Genomic DNA, 25,326 nt, shown 5'->3' on the forward strand with positions numbered 1-25,326 from the left:
GCTCCGTTCGGTTCGAAACGATTACATTTAACACGATATTCATATAATGTTTCCATTTGTGAATGAATATAGTTGGAGAACTCAAACCTGTTGCATAAATTATACAACTCTTTCTCGCGCAGATACGGCATGTGTGGCAGGTAGTAGGCTCTCCGTAGATAAGCCGAATCGACTTGAGGGTAACAACATTAGCTGGTCCAACTAAAAATCACAATTGATTACGATTTACACACAGCTCGTTTTGGTATACGAGCTTTTAAAGATAACGTGTTCTCCAATCGGCATACCTGCGTCTGAAATGTTATCGTCTTTCCTGTCAATGGTCGGTTTTCACAGTTGAGATGACCAGGGAATGCGGCATACTGGTCGATGCAGGTTGGATTGAACGGTCTCTGTAAGGGGAGGATTGAATAAATGCGATTAAGAATATCTTCTTACAGATTAGCATTGTCCATTTACTAGCTATCGCATAAAAAACTAACGCCGTAATTAAAAATATCATTTGTAAATTTAATAGGTTCACCGCTTAATCTCCATTAAAACCATATATGGTCTGTCTATATATTAAATGGTCAATAGTGTTAATATGCATTCTGCACGTGATGTTCAGTTGACCCGTTCTGCATTAAAAAAGATTTTCTTCTATGTTCTGCATTTAAAAAATGTGTATAGTTGCAGTAAGACGAGTATTTGTTGAAAGATTAAACCGCTTTTGTTGAGAACACTTCACTCTGTTGAACAAGTGCTAGTTTAAACACGTCTCATTTAAGTCACAAATATCATAATATATCGACGAATAAATGTATGTTTTGGTTTCATTTTAAACCATTTACCACTTTATTTCATCATTCTAGTATCAGTTCATTTTCTCTAGTCGTAACTTAGTGCAATCAAATTCTTAAAATTTAATATTACGTTTTCGTATAGCATAATTACTATTACCATGTTTACAAAGTTTTAACTTAATAACAAGAAATATTTCTTTCTTTAATTAATTAATTAATTATATTCAATCAATACTACAATATTAACAATATCAAAGCATTTAAAACTATTCGTACCACTTTAAATTATTATAAAAGTATTTTTTAACAAAATATGAATTAATACTTGTTCATATCAATGCGCCTACATAGGCATATTGTTGCGTCATTTCATGAAGGAGAATATTTATGACCCACTAACAATGTGAATGTCGGCACGACACATGCCTACAAAATGTTGCATATCAAAATTGACTACACAATGAAATGTATTAACTATATAAACCTCGTTTGATGTCTAGATTAACATCGATGTGCTTGATATATTTCATCACAGCTATTGTATTTTAATAATGCATATATTCCAGAAAACGTAACAGGCGTCGGGAATTTCAAAACACATATCGCACTATCGTGTATAATCAGATATGTAAAACAATTAATCAAATAATCTAATTAAGCTAGATTTCGGTAAAACCTGGCTTTATGACAAAACATGAAATGTTTACTATTACATATGCTAGTCGCAGTGCGGATGCAAAAGAAATAAAATATGTGAGAGAGAGATACAATCACACATGCGCTAAATAGATCTACAATACGTCTACTATGATCTGGTTATGATTTTGCACTACTTCCAATATTGTCTTATAAAGGAGTCTCTATAAAAACGCAGACACACTACACAATCTTTTTCTATCTCACACACAAATAGTAATGTTGGTCGTGTGCATATTTGATTATGTTTTCTTTATTATGGTTCTTCATCATTCATTCTGCAAAAGTCTTTAGTCATGAGTTCTTAGAACAAACAAATGAACACAAATATGTGCTTCTAGTATATCTGTATCCAGATGGGGTAATCACGTAATAGTCAAGATGGCAGCATCCAAGCCGAGACAGGTATTTTTCGCCATTGTATACCCTTAATTACTTGTATAAATTTTTTAATGACGCTCACTTTCCAGCCATAACAGCAAAAAAGTTACTAGCGTATTAATATTTCGTATAATCACATGCCATACCCTGTTAATCATGTAATATAACCATTACATTTTTTTTATTACACATGTGTAATACAACATTTGTAAGCGTTTCCATTGGCTTAGTTTTCGTTTATTGACCAATCGCATTTTGTTATTTTCCTGAAATGACGTTGCAACGTCAAATGACGTTACGAAATGTAAACAACATTCGGGATTTATCATTATATTTGCGTAAACATTTATTTAATTTGCTGATTTAAAAGCATGTGATAAAAAGATCTGACACTCGTTGTCATATTATACCATATTTTATTAAACTCGTTCACGAAATTCGTTGGTAAGCTCGCCAAAGGCTCGCTTACTAACGAAATTCCTTTACTCGTTAAATAAAACATGGTATGATATGACAACTCGTGCCAGATCCTATATTTGATATTCGTTCTATATCTCGAATTTACTACTCGCTGCGATATTTTTAAGCCGGATGACCTAATTACCGCTCCACTTGAGAAAATTTGCGGGAAGTAAAGTCGAGATATAAAGCGAATTTCAACACGAAATAAAAAAACCGCTCATCAACGTTTTACTGATATGGCTAAAAAGTAAGCGCCATTTCAAAATTAAACAAATGTGCCAAATGGTATGAAACAACGAAAAGTAACTGTCTAGCCATGGGCGTCGCCATCTTGACTATCGCGGTATTACCCCCTCTGTATCTACATTGGTACTTCCTACGAGCCATCGTGACCATACTTCAATTACGTTAGTTGCGGTATGTTGCTCAAGAATATGTGAACTTTAAAGTTTGCAAGGCGCATAGTCGTAAACATTCGGTTGGGTTGTATAATCAAGTAGTATCGAGGGGAATATTCAAAGGAATGTAAGAGTTATGCATTACATGCTAGAGACAATCTTTTATTAAATATTACTTGTTTACTTCCCTAAATTAAGTTAACACGTTCGCTGTTTAGTTTATTAACGTGCTTTGCTTGTTTATGTTTATATTTATATATAAACATGTTTTCATATGATCATATAGTCAGTATTAATCAATTTCATTTTACATTTACAAAAAATGTTTAACTGTAATACTATGTGAACACAAAATGAACGACAGCAATAAAACGGATATACATTCAAGATCACACAACTTGACATATTTATTAAAGCTCTTGGACAAGAGCTCCGGTAAATTTGTTCCAAGCAAAATTAATATGTTCATATAGTCGTTGATAGTTGTAACGTTGGTAATAATACACCCAGACGTGCTCGTTTCTGCTCAGTTTTACAGCGGTGGAGTCCGATGTACATGTAGCGTCTCCCTCATTGAATGCATAGGTAGCCGTCAGGCGCGTATAGCTGCTCATATCGGCATTTCCCTTATGGATGTAGAACTGATCAGCATCTCCACCCCAATAGCAGATTTGCACAGTGAAGTAGTATATCCCGTCCACAGGAGCTGTGAAGTGTCCATCGTTGGGATTGTACACATTGCCTTCGTTGAAAATCACGGATGGAAATGCATTGACATTATTTGACAAAATGTTGAGTCCGTGAGCGCTGAAGGCTGCTATAGTACCTGCAAACGTATAAATAATAGATGTCAATTAAAGCGTATATGCTTAAAGTGCGAAATGTATAATTGACTGTACATAGAGATCATATGACTCATATAAATTCTTCACAGGAAGCAATTTAAATTTTCATTTAAGTTCATTTGAATTTAACTTTGTTAATGTTTTGAGTAAATTAGCATGTACAAATAAAATGATCACAATGTTGCTTTTTTAAACTTAAACAAAAAAGCATATTTGAAGTAACGTAAAATGATTATATTATTTTGAAAACCAAAAGAATTTAATTGTTTTACCTCACCGGTATGCGAAAAATTGACCGTTGGCCGTAAAAATAAAAAGCGCTATCAATACCATTACTAAGAGAGAGAGAGAGAGAAAGAGAGAGAGAGAGAGAGAGAGAGAGAGAGAGGGGGGGGAGGGGGAGGGAGGGGGAGGGAGTGAGCAGAGCGAGGGGGGAGGGGGGAGGAGGAAGTAGGAGGGAGAGAGAGAGAGAGAGAGGGAGATGAGAGAGCGAAGGACAAGTGAGTTGAGGGGGGAGGGAGGCTGGAGGGAGGAGGGGAGGGATTGTGTGGAAGTGAGGAGAGAGAGAGCGAGAGAGAGAGAGAGAGGGGGCTGAGGAGGACGGAGACTGTAGAGGGAGGTGACGAGAGAGGGGGAGAAAGAGACGGAGTGGGATGGAGGGAGCGAGAGGGAGAGGGGGAGAGAGAGAGAGGGAGAGGGAGAAGGAGAGAGAGAGGGAGGGGAGGGAGGGAGAGGGAGAAGGAGAGATAGAGGTTCGTCATAAAATCAAATGGTAAGAACAAACATTTAAATAAAAGATTTTCTTCTTTTTACGCGACCAATACACCGAGCCTTAATACGTGTTTACTGTTTTTGTGAGCAATTTAGAGTAGTGTAAGTACTTCTTAAGTCATATGCTTGTGTTATTTAAGATGAGCCATTTTTTAAAAGCTAATTAAGGCTGATTTATACTTACTTCTGGCGCTACAAGGATGATTCAGACATATAGTATATTCGAGATTATCACCCAGACAATCGTCGCCAAGAGCGTTTGGTTAAGGATTGGTGCACGTCCGTGATCTTTTCTGGAGTCCTCCATTGCAAGTGACAGAACAAGTGGACCATACGGACCATGCTGACCAGTTGCCATGCACTGATGAAAAAACGCCAACAATTTCTCATTAAATTTCGGTGGCAGGTCATTTTTATTGTGTGTGATTGCTGCCCTTGTCAATTAATTTGACATTTCTCCCTTCTTTTAACAGATATACATTGCAAAACTATCGTCCGTAACACTTATTATACCTGGTGAAACGCAGGGTTGATTTTGGCAAACAGTGTATTCGCAATTATCACCGAAACAATAATCGCCTCGAGCGTTCGGTTTAGGATTTGTGCACGACCTTGATCTCTTCTGGAGTCCTCCATCGCACGTCACAGAACAATTGGACCATACGGACCAGGTTGACCAGTTACCATGCACTGTTCAAGAAACACATGCAATAAAGGATGAACTCTAGCTGGCAGAAAATCTCTATTGTGTTACATTGTTGCCCACGTAAAATAATTGCAATCAATTGCGACTATATCTTGGGTCCCCCATCACACTTACTAGAACAACTGGACCATACGGTCAAGGCTGACCAGTTGCCATTGAAAAATATAGCAATTCTTCTTTCTTATTGTGTTCGTTGCTGTAATTGTATATCAAATGCGAGTTTCTACCTTCAACACATAGTGTAATTTAAACGCCTAAAATTATAATATTGTTACCTGGAGCAATGCAGTGTTCATTTTTGCAAACAGTATATTCACTAGCATCGCCATAACAATTGTCGCCAAATCGGTCTGGTCTTGGATTGGTGCAGGTTCTTGTCTTTTTCATTAGTCCAACATCACAGGTAACTGAGCAACTGGACCAACTGGACCAGTCTGCCCAGTTTCCATGCACTGAGTGATAGAAATATACGTTACTTATTTTTAATTTTGCTGTAAAGATTAATCCGATTTTGACACGGAAGATTTGAATACATGTGACAAATTATAATTTTAATTTATCGAACATTAAAAAACGTGATAATGTGCTACTTGCACATTCAAAAACAAAAACAAACAACGTATTAACTTGAGAGCTAAAATGTTATTATTGGATTATAGAAGACATCTGTTATTTGTAGAAGCGTTTGTTAACCTTGATGTAATATTTACAATGTTTTACAAAACGCAACGGTTACTTCACTGTCTATGAAAATCGCTTATATACGATATATACCATTTTGTTTGTTTTTACATCAACGTAAAAACAATGTTATTTAACCTGGACAAAGCTGCTTTGTGCACAGTTTAGTGTCAACAGCTGGTCCAGAACAGTTTAGGCCACCGTTGCTAGGGGGCGGATGAGAGCAGGTGCGTGTACGCTCTTGTGTGCCATTCGCACACGTAACACTGCACTGCGTCCACGTGCCCCATTCCGCCCAGTTTCCATCAACTGCGTGCAGATATAAATCAGTCTTGAAATAATTGTATTAAACAGATGTAAGTTCTGAACCCATGTCGGTTGTAAGAGGAACGACAAACGAAATTAAGCTTGAATGAGATGGGACGTTATCTATAATTAAATATAAATATCGTTAATTGTATAATATTTAATATAAGGTTTGCCACACTGTTAAAGCAATACGGAAACATGACGTACTGACTTTTTATTCAGAAAAACTATTGTTCATATCTCTTATGCGATCTTACCGAGCTGACACAGGCCACAGAACTTTGGACACGTGATTTTTGCATGATGAATATCTGCGCAGACATTAAAAAGGGTATTTAATCGAGCGCAGTCAAGTGTTTCGTCATCAGTGCATTCGGAAGCTGCAAAGTGACACATGTGTTCACACATCACAGTTGACTTCAGAAGGATAATTAAAGCAACAATAGGCATGAAATAAATACGTTCTTCGTATTTACGTATTAACTATAGATTGTGTTTATTTGCTAAATCCCAATCAAATAGATGTACCTTATATTATTGTATGGGATAAATAAGCAACAAGATTTTACGCTATTAGATTAATCAATAACAATTAACGATATGGCATTGGCGTTAAAAAAGTGAAAGTAAAATAAAACTGAAGCGAACACAAGACATATTACAAAAATTAATGGACTAAATAGCAATAAAAAAAATCCGCCACGCCTATTTTAACTGAATCTAATTCGAAATTTATTCCTATAGGAAATCGAAGAGGAATGAAATGATCCTCTATTCGGGAAACCGTTTCAACTGAATATGAGTGATATCAATCGCTTTGTAATAATTCTGAGGTCTAACGTGTTTTATGAAAGCAAAGGTTCTCATTGCATCGGTCAGTACTGCAACATTCATGGCATATGTACTGCTGTCTCGTCTGGACGGAGCGACCGATGATACTTTGTGGGCTAACAGCGAGGGAACTGCATAACTGCAATGTATTTTAGTTACTGATATATTGGTGCAACATCAGGATTTCTGTTTCAAAGAAGGCACAATACATGTATTATATGCAACAATTGTTATTGTAAAATGTACAGTATATTACTTATATTGTATAATATTTATTACCTGATTGTTTTGACATCCCATGTTGTAGCGTAATTCGGAGTCAGCTTGGAATGTTTGTAAAGAGCATGACTGCTTGTCAAAACAGAAAACAGTGTTAATTAATGAGACAGATTGAACGATTCTCGAACTGGTTTTATAGTTATAATGTTTTTTACAGATATTTCTTATAGCGCCCGAAGGGAATCATACACTAACGGCATTTCGTCTGTCCGTCCATCAGTCAGTATGCCTCGCATATTGTGCGGAGCATGGTTCAGGAAGTATTGAACCGATTTAAATGAAATTTGATATGATAGATACCTTTAATGGGAATTTAAGAGTACAAGAACAATGGCACTTTTTTCAGGATTTACCGACTTAATTATCTTTTAGAAAGTTTTCTCGCTTAGTATTGGCGATATTAAAATAATGTTAGAAGAATTGCGGACTACAATAAACATTATCCTTTCTTTGACATTTATGTATTTTGTTCCCTATGTTATATTGTCTTGTTGAACGCACAATAATAAAATTGACTTTAATAAAAGATAAGATGTGTTTGTGAAACACTATGTCCCCCTATATATGTGACATTTGACCTTGAAGGATGACCTTGACCTTTCACCTCTCAAAATGTGCAGCTCCATGAGATACACATGCATGCCAAATACCAAGTTGCTATCTTCAATATTGCAAAAGTTGTGTCCAATGTTAAAGTTTGACGCAAACAAACCGACAAAGAAACAGACAGGAGCAAAGCCAATATATGTCCCCAGTATATACTTGTTGACATAAATAGAGGACAATACAAGTGATTGCAAACAACAAGAATACAAACTTGTTTTTCGGTGATACAGACTAGATGGGTTTTTCGTGTTATTTGTTTGTCTATTTTGAAGCATTGCTCTCTTAGCATTGATAACAATCTTATGAAAGTTCATATACTCGTCTTATAAGACACCAAAACACACTTCTGAGTACACATTTCATCTGTCGTTTTTCAGATTAAATGTTCCGTTGGTCATGAAATTTATCAAACTTGTCTGTGTCTACAAGTTTGAAGGTTGATTTCACATTTTTTTCTCAAAGTAATACTTCGGGATCATTTAGTCTAAACATATTTATTTCAAACAAGCATTTTTATTCATACACCATTTATATTAAATATTAATTTTAAATTATGTTTGAAAAAATATAAAAATATAACCGGGGTCATTTTGTGCTAGCGGTGACTTCAAAAGTATTCATTTATGTGTTATAAGTTCAACTGGATTCAAAACACATGTTGGCTTTATACCAAATTTATTCGAATAAAGTTTATACAAACTTGACCACTGGAACATTGTGAAGTATTTTTGCACTCATTAGGATCAGCAATGTTTTGACAATTGAAACACTCTATGCATTCTGGAAAAAATAAATAAAAAGGAATACAAGATTAACACAGATTAAACATTTTAAGGTATCAGATTCGTACAATATTTAAAGAGTACTAAAATAGAGTGAAATATAAAACAAAATGGTATACCTGACACTCTAATCATGCACAAAATCCCCACTGGAATCCAAACTCCTGCAACATAGAAACATAGAAACATAGTACAAACCCGTCATGATGGTTTGAAATACCCGTTTGCATGTGCAGTGCATTATAAAACTCTATATATTTATAAGATTCTTAGTATAATTATCAATATAAATATAACTTTATATAACTATATATATAATTATACATTATTATATAATACTATTTATTTATATATTTAACGCACATAATTATCTAAAAAAATATAATATTTCTGTATAATGTATTATTTTATAATCATAAAAACTAATCGAGAGTGTACCATATGTTATTTTATTACATGAAACCTACCTATGTTCATTTCTCCGCCTTACTGTCCCTTGTCCTTTTAGAGAAACAACTGGTCTTATCAGGGAACGTAGCCACTTTAGTACCAGTGGTGTTTTACCTTTTAACATTCGTGACTCTGACGGAGATAACACTGGATGTATGTATAAAATGTCCTACATACATAGAAAAATGTCACTTGATGAAATACCAGAGAATAATTTTATGAAGCTTTGCTATGCCAAAATGAAATTAGTTTTTACCTCTTAAGATGCATGCATATATGGTACATATATTTTCATGTTGATTTAAATACTATTTGTATTTAAATAATCTCATTTTTCCCTACAATAGAATCAATACGAAATTTAGATATTTAAATAAAAAATATTTTGACACGATACACACCACCAAAGAGCAAATAACTATTTTATAATACATATTATATTAATGTCATGAAATACCTATTGGATAGCCTCGTGTCATATAGTGCTCATAATGACAAGAAGGAATGTTCGAAGACCCATATAAATTTAGCGGCCGAGGAGTGCACATTGTCTGAAGTAAACATCTTTGTATAGTAATTTTCTTGTGTATTGGGTTAAAGTTCAGGTTTAAGTGTTAATGTCGCAATGTAACTTTCATTTACTATAGATATTCTTTATCTTCTTATTAAACGAATTAGTGCGGTTCATTTAGGCGTTATTGATCTCTGTTCATGTGATATCGTGCGTTTAATATCATGTTTTATTTCGTTAACTGGCATGTCTTTATGATGCACATTTCTGGCATTTATATATCCATAGTGACATAGGGATTAATTTTCTGACAATTAAGATATGTATGCTAAATATGTCGATCCATTTCCTATATTATAATGTATGGACGAATTAGCTGTCCTATAAATTACAATATTGTAATTTTATCTAGGACTCTACGAAAACGAATACCCCCCCTCCGGTAAATGTGAAGTTAGGTTCAAACACACTGTTTAACGCATTACCTTAATTATTATCAAATAACGTCCCAATCTCCATGCAGAGTTGTCGTTCCTTGCTCTCACATTCAACTCTGCGAAATGCTCAGCTTGCCATTTTGCCTATAAAATAGGTAAAACGGAACAAACGCATTCAATGTATATTTGATTGGATATATAAGATCGCATGCATTAAATTGAGAAATATGACTTTTAAATGTACGATAAATCGTGCAAAAACTTGCGAGTTTTAATGCAACTCTTTGGGACTATTTTATTGCCCATAATTTTTATTGAGTAACGTTAGGAATTGCTTCGACGTGTGTATGTTTGTTGGTTTCTTAACATCAAAAAACCATATCAATTTTATAATAATGAATTAAGACTGATATAAGATATCATGGTATGAGATGGTTTTCTTTAATACAGTGAATGCAATGTAACCGTCGCAAGAGATTGTTTAGTATACTGTAACCTCAATGATGAACGCTTGGAAAGATCATGACATGAATGAGACGCTTTCATAACAATAGTCCGTTCTGAGCCCAACACAGAGGTGAATGTAATGTAACCGTCGTGCAAGAGATTGATAACGTCCATGTACCAGGTAGAGTAGCTTTAAACGTTTACGGCTTATTACGCATACCGTTCTGATCTTAATCGAGAACTCCACATAAACCAATGCACTTTTCATGACTAGTATGTGACTTTCTATCTTTGTAAAAATGCCAAATTGCATTTGGTAAATATTCGCAAATGGAAAACAAAAAACGATGCTTATTCGTTAGCTTGGAATAAAAATAACAACTATAAAAGTGTTTCCCTTACACGGACAGACGTTACACATCCAAGGGCAACGGAACATCGTGTGCATGTTCGTGTCGCACGTACCACGTAGTGACCTTGAACATTCTGGATCGAAGTCATTGGTTCCAACGCAGTTTACTGAAGTAAAATATTAGAACGCATGTATTGTTTTGTGACCTTGAACATTCTGGATCGATGTCATTTGTTCCAACAAGAGTTTACTGAAGTAAAATATTATAACGCATGTGTTATTTTGATTTGTCTGTATGGGTCCTCCACTATATATGTAGTTGCTTTGTTGGTTAGTTCATAATATAATTTATATGTAAACAAAATTATATAAGAAAAAAATGTATCACGAGAGTTATCATTTGGATAGTGTTCAGACATTTTCTAAACATCGATTGCATGTTGACATGAACAACAGTTCAATAATTTAAACGGGCATGTAAACCTATCATTTATTGTTAAAAAATATATTTTGCTACATTATTTCAAACGTTTTGTTGTTTTGACATTTTTTTATCAAACGAATTTCATACAAAAAAGTAATCAAATTAAAGTTTTTCAGAAATGTATATAAACATGAATCTGGTTATACAAGTACGACGATACTATGATCGAGATACATTTAAAGTACCAGAAGGATTTGCAACAAAGGCTTGGTAGTACGAGGGGCGCATGTATTTCCACGTGTCATTACGTGTTAGAAAAAAAAGACATAAAAAAAGATGAACCACACAGAGAAACATGTCTCCATGATGTATGGTCGTTTCAATGCAGAAGGTCCACTATTGTGCTGCTCTGGAAAGGAAGTAGCCAAGCCGCTGCTGCTAATGCGCAGAGTTGTAGCGTGCATTGTGGTTGTGCACAACGGAAGACCCTTCTCCCATGGCATCCGCGATGTAACAGTGACGTGCCAGCTTGAATCCGAGTCTGAAAATGCAGGGAACTATTTTACATCTTGGAAACAGCAGTTTGCTACTTGTTGACTCCGCTGGTAATAATAATGAGTGCGTAATGAAACCGAATTATTCCGTTTTAAGAGAAACATGTGACAATTCAGGATGCTTAATCGTTACCTTGGTACTAAAACAACAAATATTAATATGTTTCCCTTACATGGACAGACGTTACACATCCATGGGCAACGGAACAACGTGTACATGTTCGTGTCGCACGTACCGCGTAGTGACCTTGAACATTCTTGATCGCTGTCATTGGTTCCAACGCATTTTGATGAATTTAAATATTATAACACATGTATTATTTTGATTTGTCTACATTGTTCCTCCACTATATAAGTAGTCGTTGCGTTGGGTAGTTTATAATTTATCTTAAGTTACAAACAAAATTACATATGACAAAAATGTATGACGAGAGTAAACATGTGGATATTGTCCAGAAATTTTCAAATCATCGATTGCATGTTGACATGAACAGCAGTTTGACAATGTAAACGGGCATGTAAACCTAATCATTTATTTGTTAAATAAATTTTGCTACATTATAACAAAAGTTTTGTTTTTTGACATTTATTTTTCAAACGAATATTTACAAAAATTATAATCACAGTCCGCTTCTGTATAGGTAATGGCAATTAAAACATATCAAACGTTTTGAAAGAATATCGTATAAAAATTTCAACTTATATCAATTATACAAAAATAAATGAATACTTTCTAGAAAAGGCCAAACTTCGAGCAACCTGCAATCAATCAGTCAGTCAACAAAAGTACATGGGCAAGTCCAATTAAAACTCTGTAAGATGCAGTTTGTACGTACACAAGTATTCACTTACACTGTATGGTCCTGGCAACACGGTAGACACGCAATCACATTTGTTTGTAGTCATGTTTAACTCGGATCCGCCCAAGCATATCAGTCCACCGTAGTCTGTACAAAACACAACGGCGATCAATGTAACATAAATATGATGCTTTGCATGTCTATTTAATTCAAACAGTGCACCAATGGGTTAGAGTAATAAGTAAGTGAGTAAGTAAGTAAGTTAGTTGTTTATTATCGTGACATGTGCAATATAACAGAACATCATATTAATATATATACAAATATGCTTTGCACCCGACCCGATGGGCCTATAGGTCAACAAAACGGAATAGTAAGTAGGAATATTTCAAAATATGTACAATAGCACCACATACACTGGTGCATATGAATAATATATAACGAATATGAATATGAAAGAAAAATATGTGTACAGGAATTAATGTCGATGGTATACTCATTAAGGACTATGCATAGATATGTATAGTAATATATATGCGAAACGTGAAATATAAATATTAACGAAACAAATGAATAAAGTTAAAATTTATATCATTTATATTGCAAAATATAAATAATATTTATAATTGTCCTTGTTTTTTGCAAGATATTATAACACAAACCGAGAATAATTTGGACAGCACATTTGCAGATTCTAATTATCGCAAGTATGTAAAAACATGGGATACCCTGCATACTGTCGCCGATAAAACGAATAATGTTCAATAACTGCAACTAATTTACTTACATGGCAGCATACAGACATATGTAGATGTAGAAAGTACCACAATTTGCAGCGCTACACCATACGGATGAGTTTCACCCTAAATCATCTGGAAAAGGGACAACTGGATTCTTATTTATATGAATTGTATTTTTATATATAGTTTGCTATATCACTTGAGCGCACTTTAAAATCATCCCAAAGTTGAAATGTCGGAAGTTTACATGCAACATAACTTTTAAAAAGGTAAATATTTTAACTGATTACCTGTGTGTAATTTCCAACAATTGACGCGTTATTTCCCATTAAGCCGTAAGTGAAATTCGTCTGTTTCTTCTCCCATGTTTTCACGACATCTGTTAAGTTAATGAATGTTTTGCTATACAGATAATTTTGGCCAAGAATGTATTCACCTGTTTTGTGTCAAATAATATCTGTTTCATAAATATTGACGAGGACAAATAAAGCTCTTTTACAAAGGAATATTTAATGTACTTGCCCATATTTCAAAACCGCTATATTCTAACAATGGCAATATCAGATTTGCTTTATATAAATAATTAATTGAAATTAAGGCAAAACAAACGTTAGGTTTATCATATTGCTTCGACTTATAATAGCACAAATATGTGTACAATCAAACGTAAATTTTTTATAGCGATGTTTGAAATGGAGAGTTGATAAGATAAAGGAAAAGAAAATAACTGTTATACTATTGAGAGACCATTGCATGAAAGAGAAGAAGCGAAAAATGCAAATAATACAGAAAATATGCTGTACAATTTAAAATTTTAATTAATTTAAACGTTACGGACCATAAGCCGCATGTCTGCCGCTGGGGGAGATACATGGGTCCGGATCTCGTTGCGCAAGTCAGCAATAGCTGCGAGGTATGGGACAAAATCAAACAGTAGTTGGCGATGTAAAGACCTCAACGTAGAAAATGGTACGCAGCCATATAGACACATTTAGAGGTTGTTCATTTTTATACAATTATATATGCCAGTTGTTTATAAAGTGGGACAACGATTGTTAAAACAAGACAAAATGGTTCATCATGACAGACGGAAATATATATCAGTAATATGCTGTTATTGCTGTTGTTTATTCAATGAATAGTCACAAGTTCTCTTCTCGGCGTTGCATGGATTTGCTTACGTTGTACACCGTTGTACAAAATCACTTCTGAATCAAAGCGCTGAAGGCACTGAAGTTGTTTGCTATTGAATAATTTAAGACGCAATTCCTTTTTCAAAATTAATCGCAAGTTTGAAATAAACACACGCCATTCACATTTTTGAAGAGTGTGTCATAACGCACGGGTCGAGCTTTGTGTGCACTTTTTCATCATATTTAGTTCATTGAGATAACTTAGACAAATTAAAAACAATATGGCCGTTTTTGGACGTTCTGAAAGCATAGAAAGTATGGTGAAAATGGCAGTAAGAACTAAATATAAAGACAATTTGCATTCACCATCATATTCACCATCGTATTAAATGAATATTTTTGGAATATCGAATACCTATCTCACTAGGAATATAATTTCATGATAAAAATTCACTTTACAAAACTTTTGATTTTTGACACCATATACAAATTCAAAATATACCAGAAGATCATTGATTAAAATAAATAAACAATAAATATGCGAGCAATAACACGAATTAGGTAGTCATCAAGACAGCCCTGTTGACCCTTACATTGTTGTTTATGCATTACTTGTAACCCTAGCAGTTCACCCGTTGTCAACAACTTTACCCAAACAGAGGTATAGAGCACTCATAGGCTTTTTCGGCGAAGCTGTTTTTATTAGCTTTTCATCTTAATGACTTTTACATTACGCCAGCAGACACGCATGAATATGTACGAATATTCCATAGGTTGATTCGAGATAAAACCTCAGAACTTTGGCTACATCACACAGGATGTAGCACTGTTCAGTGTAAGGAATTGCGGACTACTCTCTGAATGTTCAAACGACACAAATTGTGGCCCAGTTACAATGACGCGTTAAAATCTATTTCGCAGAATTTTAGTTTTGCATTTAAGATGAGAAAACAATCATTACCAAAAAAGTTTAGTGTCACGATAAGAGAAAAAACATTTAATTATCCAACCACAATGTTTGCCGTACTCCTTCAGCACGTCTGGAAATCGTTCCTGAACGCCTGGATAGGCTGCCCTAATTTACAAGTTTGCTATTTTGAATTCAATTGTGAATCGAAAAGCATTGTGCTAAAATGTCCCATTTACAATTTGCAATGAGATTTTTAATGCCCCTCGTCATTCGAAAGTGGGTCTTATTCCATATGCGCATATATATATATATATATATATATATATATATATATATATATATATATATATATATATATATATATATATATATATATATATATATATATCCCACTCAGCCTGCTCATCTCTCAGTCTGGTCAGGAGATACATAATGAGACCATAACATATTGAGCGATTTTATAGCGAACAGCATATCCTCTGACCAGACTGCGCAAATGCACATGTTGGGTTTAATTTAAAAAAATCTGTCCGAAACGCATTAGACCCATTTTCGTATGACGCGGCTATGAAAGTGTGATTTAAATGTATCGAAAGAAAACTGCGTTTAAATCAAACATTAACATACGATATATTTCACTAGTGAAGAAATATACTCATAATAAGGCATGTGAAGACACATATGATGTGCACTCCCGTAGTATATTTTTATCTACGTACATTAATGTGTGATTTGACATTGACAACACATTTCATGCGGTGAATATGCAACTTATAAGTGAAAAAACACAATAGTTACCGGTAAACTTTTGTTATCATTTTATTTATATATTGAGAAAAGTAAATTGTAAACTTTATTTTCAAGTCAGCGCTTACGCCGACTACATTTAAAAAAGATAATTCTTGTTCTATTTAGTCGTTTTCGGTTTTAGCGATTAAAAAGCATTTTTGAGGTTGTCTATAGTATACCTGTAGTAATTGGTGAACTCATGTCCAACGTTTTATAAATTGAGACCTGTGAATATAAACAAGCTTAACCTTCTACTATTGCGTTGTTAGCACCCGTAAATACAAAAGATCGCCGCTATCTGTTGAGAACAAAATAGCGTTTCCCAGAATTCCCCGCTGTAGAAGCATGAACGAGGTTACGAAACAGATCATTCGTGTTATATTTAATTGTTTGTTATTTTCGGTTTTAGCGATAATGAAACATTTTTGTTGTTGTATATTGTATCCCTGATGTTATTGTTGAACTTATGTTCATCGTTTTATAAATTGAGAATACGAACAAGCGTAACCTTATACAATTGTGTTGTTTTCACGAATCTATTAATAGCCTCAGATTAGCAACCGCTTTTTCGGCGTAGCTGTCTAAGCCAGCGTTTCACCTTACGTGACCTTTGTTAGCGTCCAATAGAATTCAAATAAAACTTCCCGCGGCTAAGTACATATGAATACACTTCTTTGACTGCATTGGCTGATTTGAGCTTTATTACCCAGAACATTGGCAACATAACCGCGTTCTTGTAGTAAAGCATTTAACACTGTTCACTGAAGGGGATGCGGACTTCTAATTGGAGAGAAATATATTTGGAATTTATACCATGTTTTTCCTTAGTTTACGAAGCATTATAACATTAACCACACGTCTTTAAAATTACAAGAAGCTGATGTTTACAAGCCTTAATGGGGCGGTCACTAAAACGCATACGTAAAAACGCAGACGATCAAGATAAGGTTGGAGGTTATATTACGCTAATTCCGATCTGGGTCGAAATCTCTTTCCGAGCCACGTTTTCAAGTAAACATCGATATTTAAGAATAAATTATTTATTGTCAACATCAAACATTAAAATTCAAACACCGAAACAATAATAAACATCATAATAACGGGCACCAATCACCGTCTGCATGTTCCTTCTTTGTTCATATCGTATGCATTTTTCAATGTTACCAACCGTTATAATGTAAATTGTCTGAGCTTAAAACATATTTATTCACACCAACCATAGTCTTCACTGATGCTTTGTATCATAATTATATCGAGAAAAATGTGAAACAAATATATTAAAAACTATGTATTTCATACATTATATGTTCTGCAATTATGTAATAAATATATATCGATGGAAAAAAAACAAGTTTCGAAAAGACGTCAAAAAACTTTCAAAAACAACACAAAAAAGACTGTATAAAGACGTTACAAAAATGCGTCTTTTTACGTCGAGAAAAGACCTCAAACACTTTCAAAAACAAGCAAAATAAGACGTGATAAAGACGTCACAGAACAACGTCTTAACAACAATAAAACAGACGTGATTTGTTTGCTGGGTTGGTAAGACAATGTCAAGCCTTTAATCCGGCCATAACGTTGATATGAAATTACTGGCTTCGTAAAGGCATTTGATTAGGCGAAGTAAGTAAACATATTTCGTCACGGTCTCATGAGGCCCTAAAAGTCGCGGGACCCATAGGCACTTGCCTACTCTGCCTTATGGGTAACCATAGGCTGACATTACTTCAAGTATTTTGCTTCATCAATCAGCAAATATAATTCAAAAAATGCATTTCTCGATGTAACCATATTAAATTCACCTCCAAAGATCCTTCATCATCCAAAAATGTGTACCCTTAGAACAACGAAGCTTCCATGAAAAATATGAATAAAACATTCATTTATTTATAATATGGATTAAACTGACAAAATAGACACACATGTGTCCTACCGAAATCATAAAAAACTTACCGATTTATTTTCAAGGTTTTATTTCCATTTATTCACTTTCAAACCAACGATTCGTTTAATATGTATAGTTTGATGTATGGTGCTCTTATGTTGTTGTATATAGTTCCTTATTTAAGTCATGTACTTATTATTGTGCAGCGTTTTTTTTACTTTATTCTTCCATTTCGTCTTCGTGTTATGTTCAATGCAGGAGCAGTATTTTTTATAACGGTGTAGAATATTTAATAGTGAGTTTAAATGTGTGAACTCTATCCGTTGTATAGGTAATATTATACAAAGTAAATTGATGCAAATAACGCACACATATATGGGAAATTATTTAAATACCTTTGACACATTTCCGATTTTCTCAACAAATGCATGTCAAATATTTGATTTTATACAACACTGCATGATGAAGACTTTGAAATATTTGACAGAAAGAATCTTCACCAATGTGTAAACATGTTCATTTAACGAGTGTGCGAATTGAAATAATGTTTTGGTTGATAGGATATCGTCTGCCTCTGGGGCCGTAGACGTACAAACGATTTTTCATCTAGACGGATAACGGTGACAAATTGTTTAGCTCTACATGTATGTGATAACATATCTAAATAGGAGTACGTGTGCGTACGTTTAATGACTCTCACCTACTGAGTTAAAAGCAGCCATTGACAACGTCTGTGACAACGTTATAGGACTGACTTAAGTGGCAAACATTCGTTATACAAAACGGTAAGTGATGTTTATATCTATGTTCTCGTCAGCAGACGATTTATTTCAGGATTCCGGAGATAGTCGATTGCAGTTCGGCGTTGATAAATGACTGTTAGTCAGAGTGGCAGTGGTTGATTTATTTAGCAAAGAGAAATCATACATAATAGCTTATTATCTCCACTTTACATCCATACTTTTGCGGCACTGTGGCAAGTCAACGGTTCGTCCTGGTGTTCATTTACGAGTACAAGACCTCGAGTTTCACAATGGAGATTGTTGTTGTTTCGCTCCCATCAGACAAAAAAGACGTTATTTTACCATGAATTTGGTGATTGTTAAAAGACAAGACAAGCTGGGGTTTTCAAATGTTTCACTACTCTACCCAAGGGCATGCTGTATCCTTTTCCTCTTACTTTAAGATGGGCATGCTGTCAGCCTCAGACTCCGTCTCGCGGGATCTTTCATGATGAGATGATAATACTGTTCCATGCGCATATCTTGTAATGATGATATGCATGAGATGCGTGTTATTTTCAGATTTATACTCGTTTGCAAAATAATAGCTATAATCGCGATGCTAACTCTTCACAGTCGCATTATTCCGTTATTCAATTTAACAAAATGCCAATTAAATATTTTAATCATATTTACACATACTTTATGTCCTCTGGCTTTCTTGGTTGAATGTAGTGAATATCATGTATTTACAAATGTTAACGTCAATATTTTACCATTCATGACATCACAATTTAAAATGACGTTTTGCGTTACAATGTTGTTGTTTTTGTAAATAGGCACAATGGCTGTCGGTTATATGCATGTTTTTTTTGCGTTTGTATCATAGCGCATTAACGAGTGAATTTCCAGAAAATGCCGCAAATGAAGCTTGGAAACAATCATATACACGGCTCATTTCTGGTGGTATATGGCGCTGTTAAATCTCAAAATTTCAAACATGCTCTGTATGTAACCGTAAACTAAGTGAATACGCTCGCACATCATACACAATTTATATGCATTGATTTAACATGGAAACCGTCGCTTAAAACTTGTTTCGAGACGCCGTGTATGTGAATGGTGCATTATATGCCTAGACTAAATGCACATAGGACAAGTCAAACATAGCCCGTTATTGAAAAGCTGTTCGGTCTAGCGAATGTTTTATAACGGATACTAGACTTGCATGATTACGTACCCGCCTTTAATAAACACTCGCCCGAGTTGTGCGGATGTCTGGCTGTTGTGTTTATAGATTGTCTTTCGTGTTTGTGAATTCGCGGACGACTATAATATATGTTTATGTACATTCGGGTTAAGTGAGAACAAATAGAGAGCAGCATCAATCAATTATTTGGTAAATAATTCAATGACAATATCGGGTCATGAACAATCTTTACAGTAATAGTTTAATACATTTATGTTTACACGACTAGTAAAAAACCTATTGTATGTTGAGGCATTATACATAATTATAGTTCATAGACCTATGCGGCATAATTAAATATTATACTATTATAGTGATACTGTTACTAAGTGTACGTGTTGGTGCGAAGAAAAACAACATATCATAATGTATTGTGTTTTCAACTTGTTGACGTCAATAGTGACATATTAATTATTTTACTAACACTTTCTCAACAAGTTGCTTAGTTTTCAGAGGTAAAGCATTTCACCATTTAGTAAGACGAATATTTCTAGTTAAAAAATAATTATACTATGATTATTATATTAATAAAGATGCAATAATTGGTTAATTATGATTTAAAAAAAAATGCGGCGTATTTGCAAATAGTGTTTGATTTGAGTGGGAGATGTATCAACTAGTGTTATGAAATAGAATACACAGAGTCAGAGACCGTTTTGAAATCACACGTAATTAATTGATAATCTATTAAACATAGTTCGCGCGACATAAACCTTAACGCGCATCAATGTGCAAAAATTCAGATCGGCTCATAGTTGTATGTTTAAAACATGAGTTACAGGGTAAGGTAATACAGATTATTACACTACAGCGAACATACATAATTATATATATAAACAATACCTAATACAAGGATCCAAATAATGCACTATAACCGTACTTTTTAATAATGAAAACCATAAAACTGTTTGCATGTCGATATGAATAAAATATGTTTTGCCTTGAAAATATTTTTGAACCGTAGGCCTACATTGACTTAAAAATAGACATTACTTAGAAAATTACAATCGGCAGAGCTGGGGAGGACGTCCATAACCTGGCCAATACAAAAGCACCAGGGGTATCGGCCCTTCCGTATATTACTGTTTACAAATATATTAGTATATGTTTTTCTTTATTAAATTAAATTCCACTAGGTGCCCGTCCTGTTATTTTCATGTAATTTAAGCGCAATATATATGTCGCATCTTGAGTGGCGTAAATGTCTTTGACGAAACAATACAGTTAAGCTGGACTCCCTGGATTTGTTGTAGTGGTTTTGGCAGTTAAGTATTGGAAAACAAATTTAATATATAAGTATCTACGAATTCAAAACTTATGTCTGATCGTGAGTTTGTTTGCAATTCATAATTGGAAACTTGAATGGAAATAAAATAAATTGCTTTGCCACTAATTCGTTCATAATGTGGTCAGAATGGTTAACCTCCGATACAAACATTTTAATGTTAAGCAGTTTGATTGCAATTAAAAATAACAATAATAAAACAATGGATAGTAGAAAACAAAAATGGTGTCTATTGTTAGATATGTTTTATTGGAATAATGTCATTGTTGCTTGTGGTCTGTTGGTTATTAAATTATGTTTGATGACTCATTTTGAAGCAATAATAATTGTTTTATTCTTTCTAATCTACAAGTCCGTTTTTATTGTTCACTGATTTTTTTCTTAACTTTAACACTGTGTTTAACTCAATATTGTCAAGTTGATGTCGCAAGATCGGATATCGTCATTTCGTAAATATTTATAGAAACGATACGTATTATATATATATTGCCCATTTGTGTACTTATTTGTAATAAATACAATTTAGTACGTTTCAATTATTCACTAAAAACGTTACATTCTGTCTCGAAATGAATTCTTTTTTGTATGCCTACATCGTCGAAATTTGTGTAAACAATCTGTATTTAATCTTACATTTAATTCTTGATTGCCTTCATTTATTACAATAATATTGTGTTATTTCATTTCAAAGGGTCCTAGAATGCCATCGTTGGAAACATCAAATCATATCAGGACATTTATGTTTTATAATTCGATCATTTTTTATAATTGTGTTATCTATGCAGGTGCTGTTATTTCAGAAAATGTGCGCATTTGCAAACATATTTGAACAAATATGATTCAACATTTACCTCATGTATGTGCCAGTTATTTGTCAGTTATGATCTAACACTCATGTCGGCAGATTATACCTCAGACTGCATGCTTAATTCGTATGGCGTTAACTGATCATATGAAGCATTCTTTTTCCATGTTTAAGTTACACTGACTTGTATACACCAATCCTATTTAAACTGTATTATAAATCAATAAACTTCAAAATAAATGTTTATTTTTCGTGAGGGTATGTTCTATTTAGAATGTTGAGTAATTTTAATTTGTAAATTAGAAGACATTCTATTTAACAAAATGACAAAGTATCATACATAACATTTTGAAGAACCATCTGCTACTGTCAGCGAATATTTAGAACAACATTATGATAACAAGTATTACATATTGGAATTGTACGACAATACGTGTGTGAATCCATATACATTTTTTAACTTTGCATTGCATCTTTATTTAAATTGAACCCTTAAAGAAAGTATGGTGTGCATATACACAATCAAAATTTAAAAGTAAATGATCCCGGGATTAATAAATTCGAAAGGAATCTTTTTAGTTGGAAAAACGATTGAATACTTTGCTATTTGAACTATGTTTGCAAGAATTGTAGAATGACATAATAAACATGAATACAACAAATAATTTTTGTAAGTACTGAACATATGTGCATACATTTTTGTTGTCTCCAGGATACAAAATAAACGCTTTCATAGATTATTATACTTGACTGAGTGATATTAAGCAAACTTACTCATTCTCAAATATTCGGCTATTTAATTTGGCCAAACATGGACTTAAAATCAGAGTTTACCAGAAATTATTTCTAAAATAGAAAGATGAACATATCTACGAAGCTATAATACGCATAGTTAGAATCTACATGTTTTTTCATCCACTTTTGTTCCATGTTCCATAAACTTAATCTCAAATAACCCTTCATCTATATCTTATACTTTCGCGATGTTTGTCTCTCCATCATATTTCGCAGCCGCGAAATCTCCTCTTGTAATCTCTACTTCTCCATTATCGTTCTCGTTTTTTTTGTCCGGATGGTGTGTGTCAGCTGGAACAAAAATTTCATTTTCGGCGGCTTTGTTTTGATAATCTTGTTCAGTCTTACTTATGATCTCTTTTTTCGATCCACAAACTTTTTTTTTTACCAAAGCCCCTGTCAATAAAGCAGTTGCTGCAGACTCAAGTCGTATCCCTTGCCATAACTTCGTTTTTGGATTCTGATAATTATCGTGATAATTGGGAAAGGTTGATACACATGGTTAACTTGTATTCCAGACGTCAGCCAGCGATAGAATAATCACGCCTGCTTCGAACTAGTTATCACGAAAACAAAACACAACACAATGATTATATCAGTTAAACCATATAGTCAGCAATTACCCGTGTAAATGCTAAACCTATTATAGCGGGATAAGGAGTGGGTGGCATTGGTAGAAAATAAAGCGAATATAAATAAAACTCATGCCGAGTTATATTAATAACCAAGACTGCCTAAATGTCATAGGTCGATGACCTGGGACATGTAGACAACCAACCTTATGTGTAAATTTTGTGAATTTTTGTTACGTCTATGTTTTTTTATCTAGTTTGTTTTGTATTCTGTATGATACAGAGTTAATGTGGACTAAGACATTAATCGAACAATATGCATTTTTTTTTATAAACATAAAACAAAAACAAACAAGCAACACCTCGGGTGAAACCAATTTTGACCCCATGAGTATAGTTTGAACAAACTTAATAGAGGACATTTTGATAAGAAATTGACCGAAACGAGTTGAACATCTTGGACAGTTTCTCACACAAGGATCATTAATGTGTAGTTAATTATATCTTTATGAAATGGTAAATAGACAAGATTCAAGATTTATCTCATACAAGCCTCGAAATTAATCTCATCAGCGTCTGTTGTAATTTACTTTTTCTGTTCTAATGTCATAGAATCCTTTTTGCAGTACTCATATTCCAATAAAATACAGACATTATTATATTCATCGTCCTTTGAAGTATTCAGAATTAGAAGGACTTTAACTTATTTGTCTGAGCACACTGGTTGTGAAAGAAACAAATCTGTTCGAAGTCTTAATCATTAGTGCAATACAATAATCTGTATGACGCAGGCGTTGTTGCAAACCGATGTAAACATCGTTATAGCTATAACAATATGTACACAGCAATGAACGTTTAAAAAATAAGCGTTTTTAATGACCCTGAAATCAAGTGTTTCTACTTTTCCCAAACATCAAATAAAAAGCAGTTTGAACAGCGAATGGTTTGATGAGGAAAATTTAATACACGTTTGGGGTTCTTTTTGCCAAATAATCTTGAATTTTTAAAAGTTTATTACGTAATTTCTTGTTGTCGTTTCTATTTTTCTCACAAAGTAACAAGAGAGCCCAATTATTGGAAATCTTCAAGAAAAGGTCTTGATAAATTATATATAATGAATTTTACGTATAATTTAATGCCCGATTTTTGTGCGTATTTCCTGCAATTATATTGACATGACATGCATTTAAATTAAAAGTTACTTGTATTTTTTAGCTTAACATAAATAAAAAATTTATATTTAACAAAAGGTTTTGATTAGATATGGTGTAACAGCCTTTGAATTGTGAAGGAAAGCCGAAGTGAAGCCGAACATCACGATAAGCTCAGAATAAATTACATAGTACACACTTGGAAGCAAACAATAATCTCTAAGCATTGTGATTAAAATTGAACAGCAATGAATGGAGAAGTTTCATGAGAATAGCTTAACTTATTTTCGAGTTATTGAGTGGATTGTCTATATTAAGTAATGACGCAAACGGCCTTACCCCACCCCTCCCAATTTTTAAGTAATTTCCACTTATATTCATACTGTATCTATTACTTGAAAAAAAATCGATTTTGTAATTGTACGGTACAATTTATCCAATTTTAAAAGTACGTTATTACCCCTTATCCCACCAATGTCAAAAGTAATTGAATTCACAAGCAAGGTATTGATGCAGGGAATCTGTATAAGACGTTTTAATAACATTTAGGGAATACTTTATCCCATTTTCAATGCGACATTGACGGTATAACACGTTGTGGAATATACTAGCCTGTCTTAAACACTGTGGAATATACCTGTCGCGTGCACGGACTACTTTTCAAATGACGTCATGCGATATGCGCTAAAATTAGGTCGATATTGTTTTGTTCATTGATCGAATTTTAACTTAAAAATTAAGAATGTACAACAAGCCATACACATATCGCACAATTCATAA

The 25,326-nt window shown here is 33.8% G+C and overlaps 2 protein-coding genes across 2 annotated transcripts in view; one reads left to right on the forward strand and one right to left on the reverse strand.

The window, feature by feature from the left end:
• Positions 1–3,111: 3,111 nt before the first annotated feature.
• On the reverse strand, positions 3,112–9,109 carry LOC127851837 (A disintegrin and metalloproteinase with thrombospondin motifs adt-2-like). The gene is made up of 11 exons (XM_052385778.1): positions 9,000–9,109; positions 8,652–8,696; positions 8,451–8,530; positions 7,145–7,213; positions 6,875–7,004; positions 6,292–6,414; positions 5,864–6,034; positions 5,320–5,496; positions 4,852–5,028; positions 4,523–4,699; positions 3,112–3,548 (listed from the first exon to the last, which is right to left on the reverse strand). The coding sequence occupies exons 1-10, from the start codon at positions 9,007–9,009 to the stop codon at positions 4,602–4,604; spliced, it is 1,080 nt and encodes a 359-aa protein (XP_052241738.1). The 5' UTR covers positions 9,010–9,109; the 3' UTR covers positions 3,112–3,548; positions 4,523–4,601.
• A 9,523-nt stretch (positions 9,110–18,632) lies between these two features.
• LOC127851848 (uncharacterized) overlaps positions 18,633–25,326 on the forward strand; it is a 425,589-nt gene continuing 418,895 nt past the window's right edge. The window contains exon 1 of the mRNA XM_052385798.1: positions 18,633–18,752. The gene's annotated coding sequence lies outside the window, so the exon portion shown is untranslated. The remainder of the gene's footprint in view (positions 18,753–25,326) is intronic.

Source organism: Dreissena polymorpha, chromosome 11 (assembly GCF_020536995.1).
Source record: "Dreissena polymorpha isolate Duluth1 chromosome 11, UMN_Dpol_1.0, whole genome shotgun sequence".
In the NCBI taxonomy this organism is placed as follows: Eukaryota; Metazoa; Mollusca; class Bivalvia; order Myida; family Dreissenidae; genus Dreissena; species Dreissena polymorpha.

What these genes read in the sequence shown, in the direction of transcription:
- LOC127851837 (XM_052385778.1), bottom strand. An exon ending in CACAATGTTCCAGTGGTCAA is followed by an intron (nt 7,214 to 8,450) that starts GTTTGTATAAAC and finishes TTTGACAAGCAG; the next exon opens with TCATGCTCTTTACAAACATT. An exon ending in CCTTTGCTTTCATAAAACAC is followed by an intron (nt 6,415 to 6,874) that starts GTTAGACCTCAG and finishes GTCACTTTGCAG; the next exon opens with CTTCCGAATGCACTGATGAC.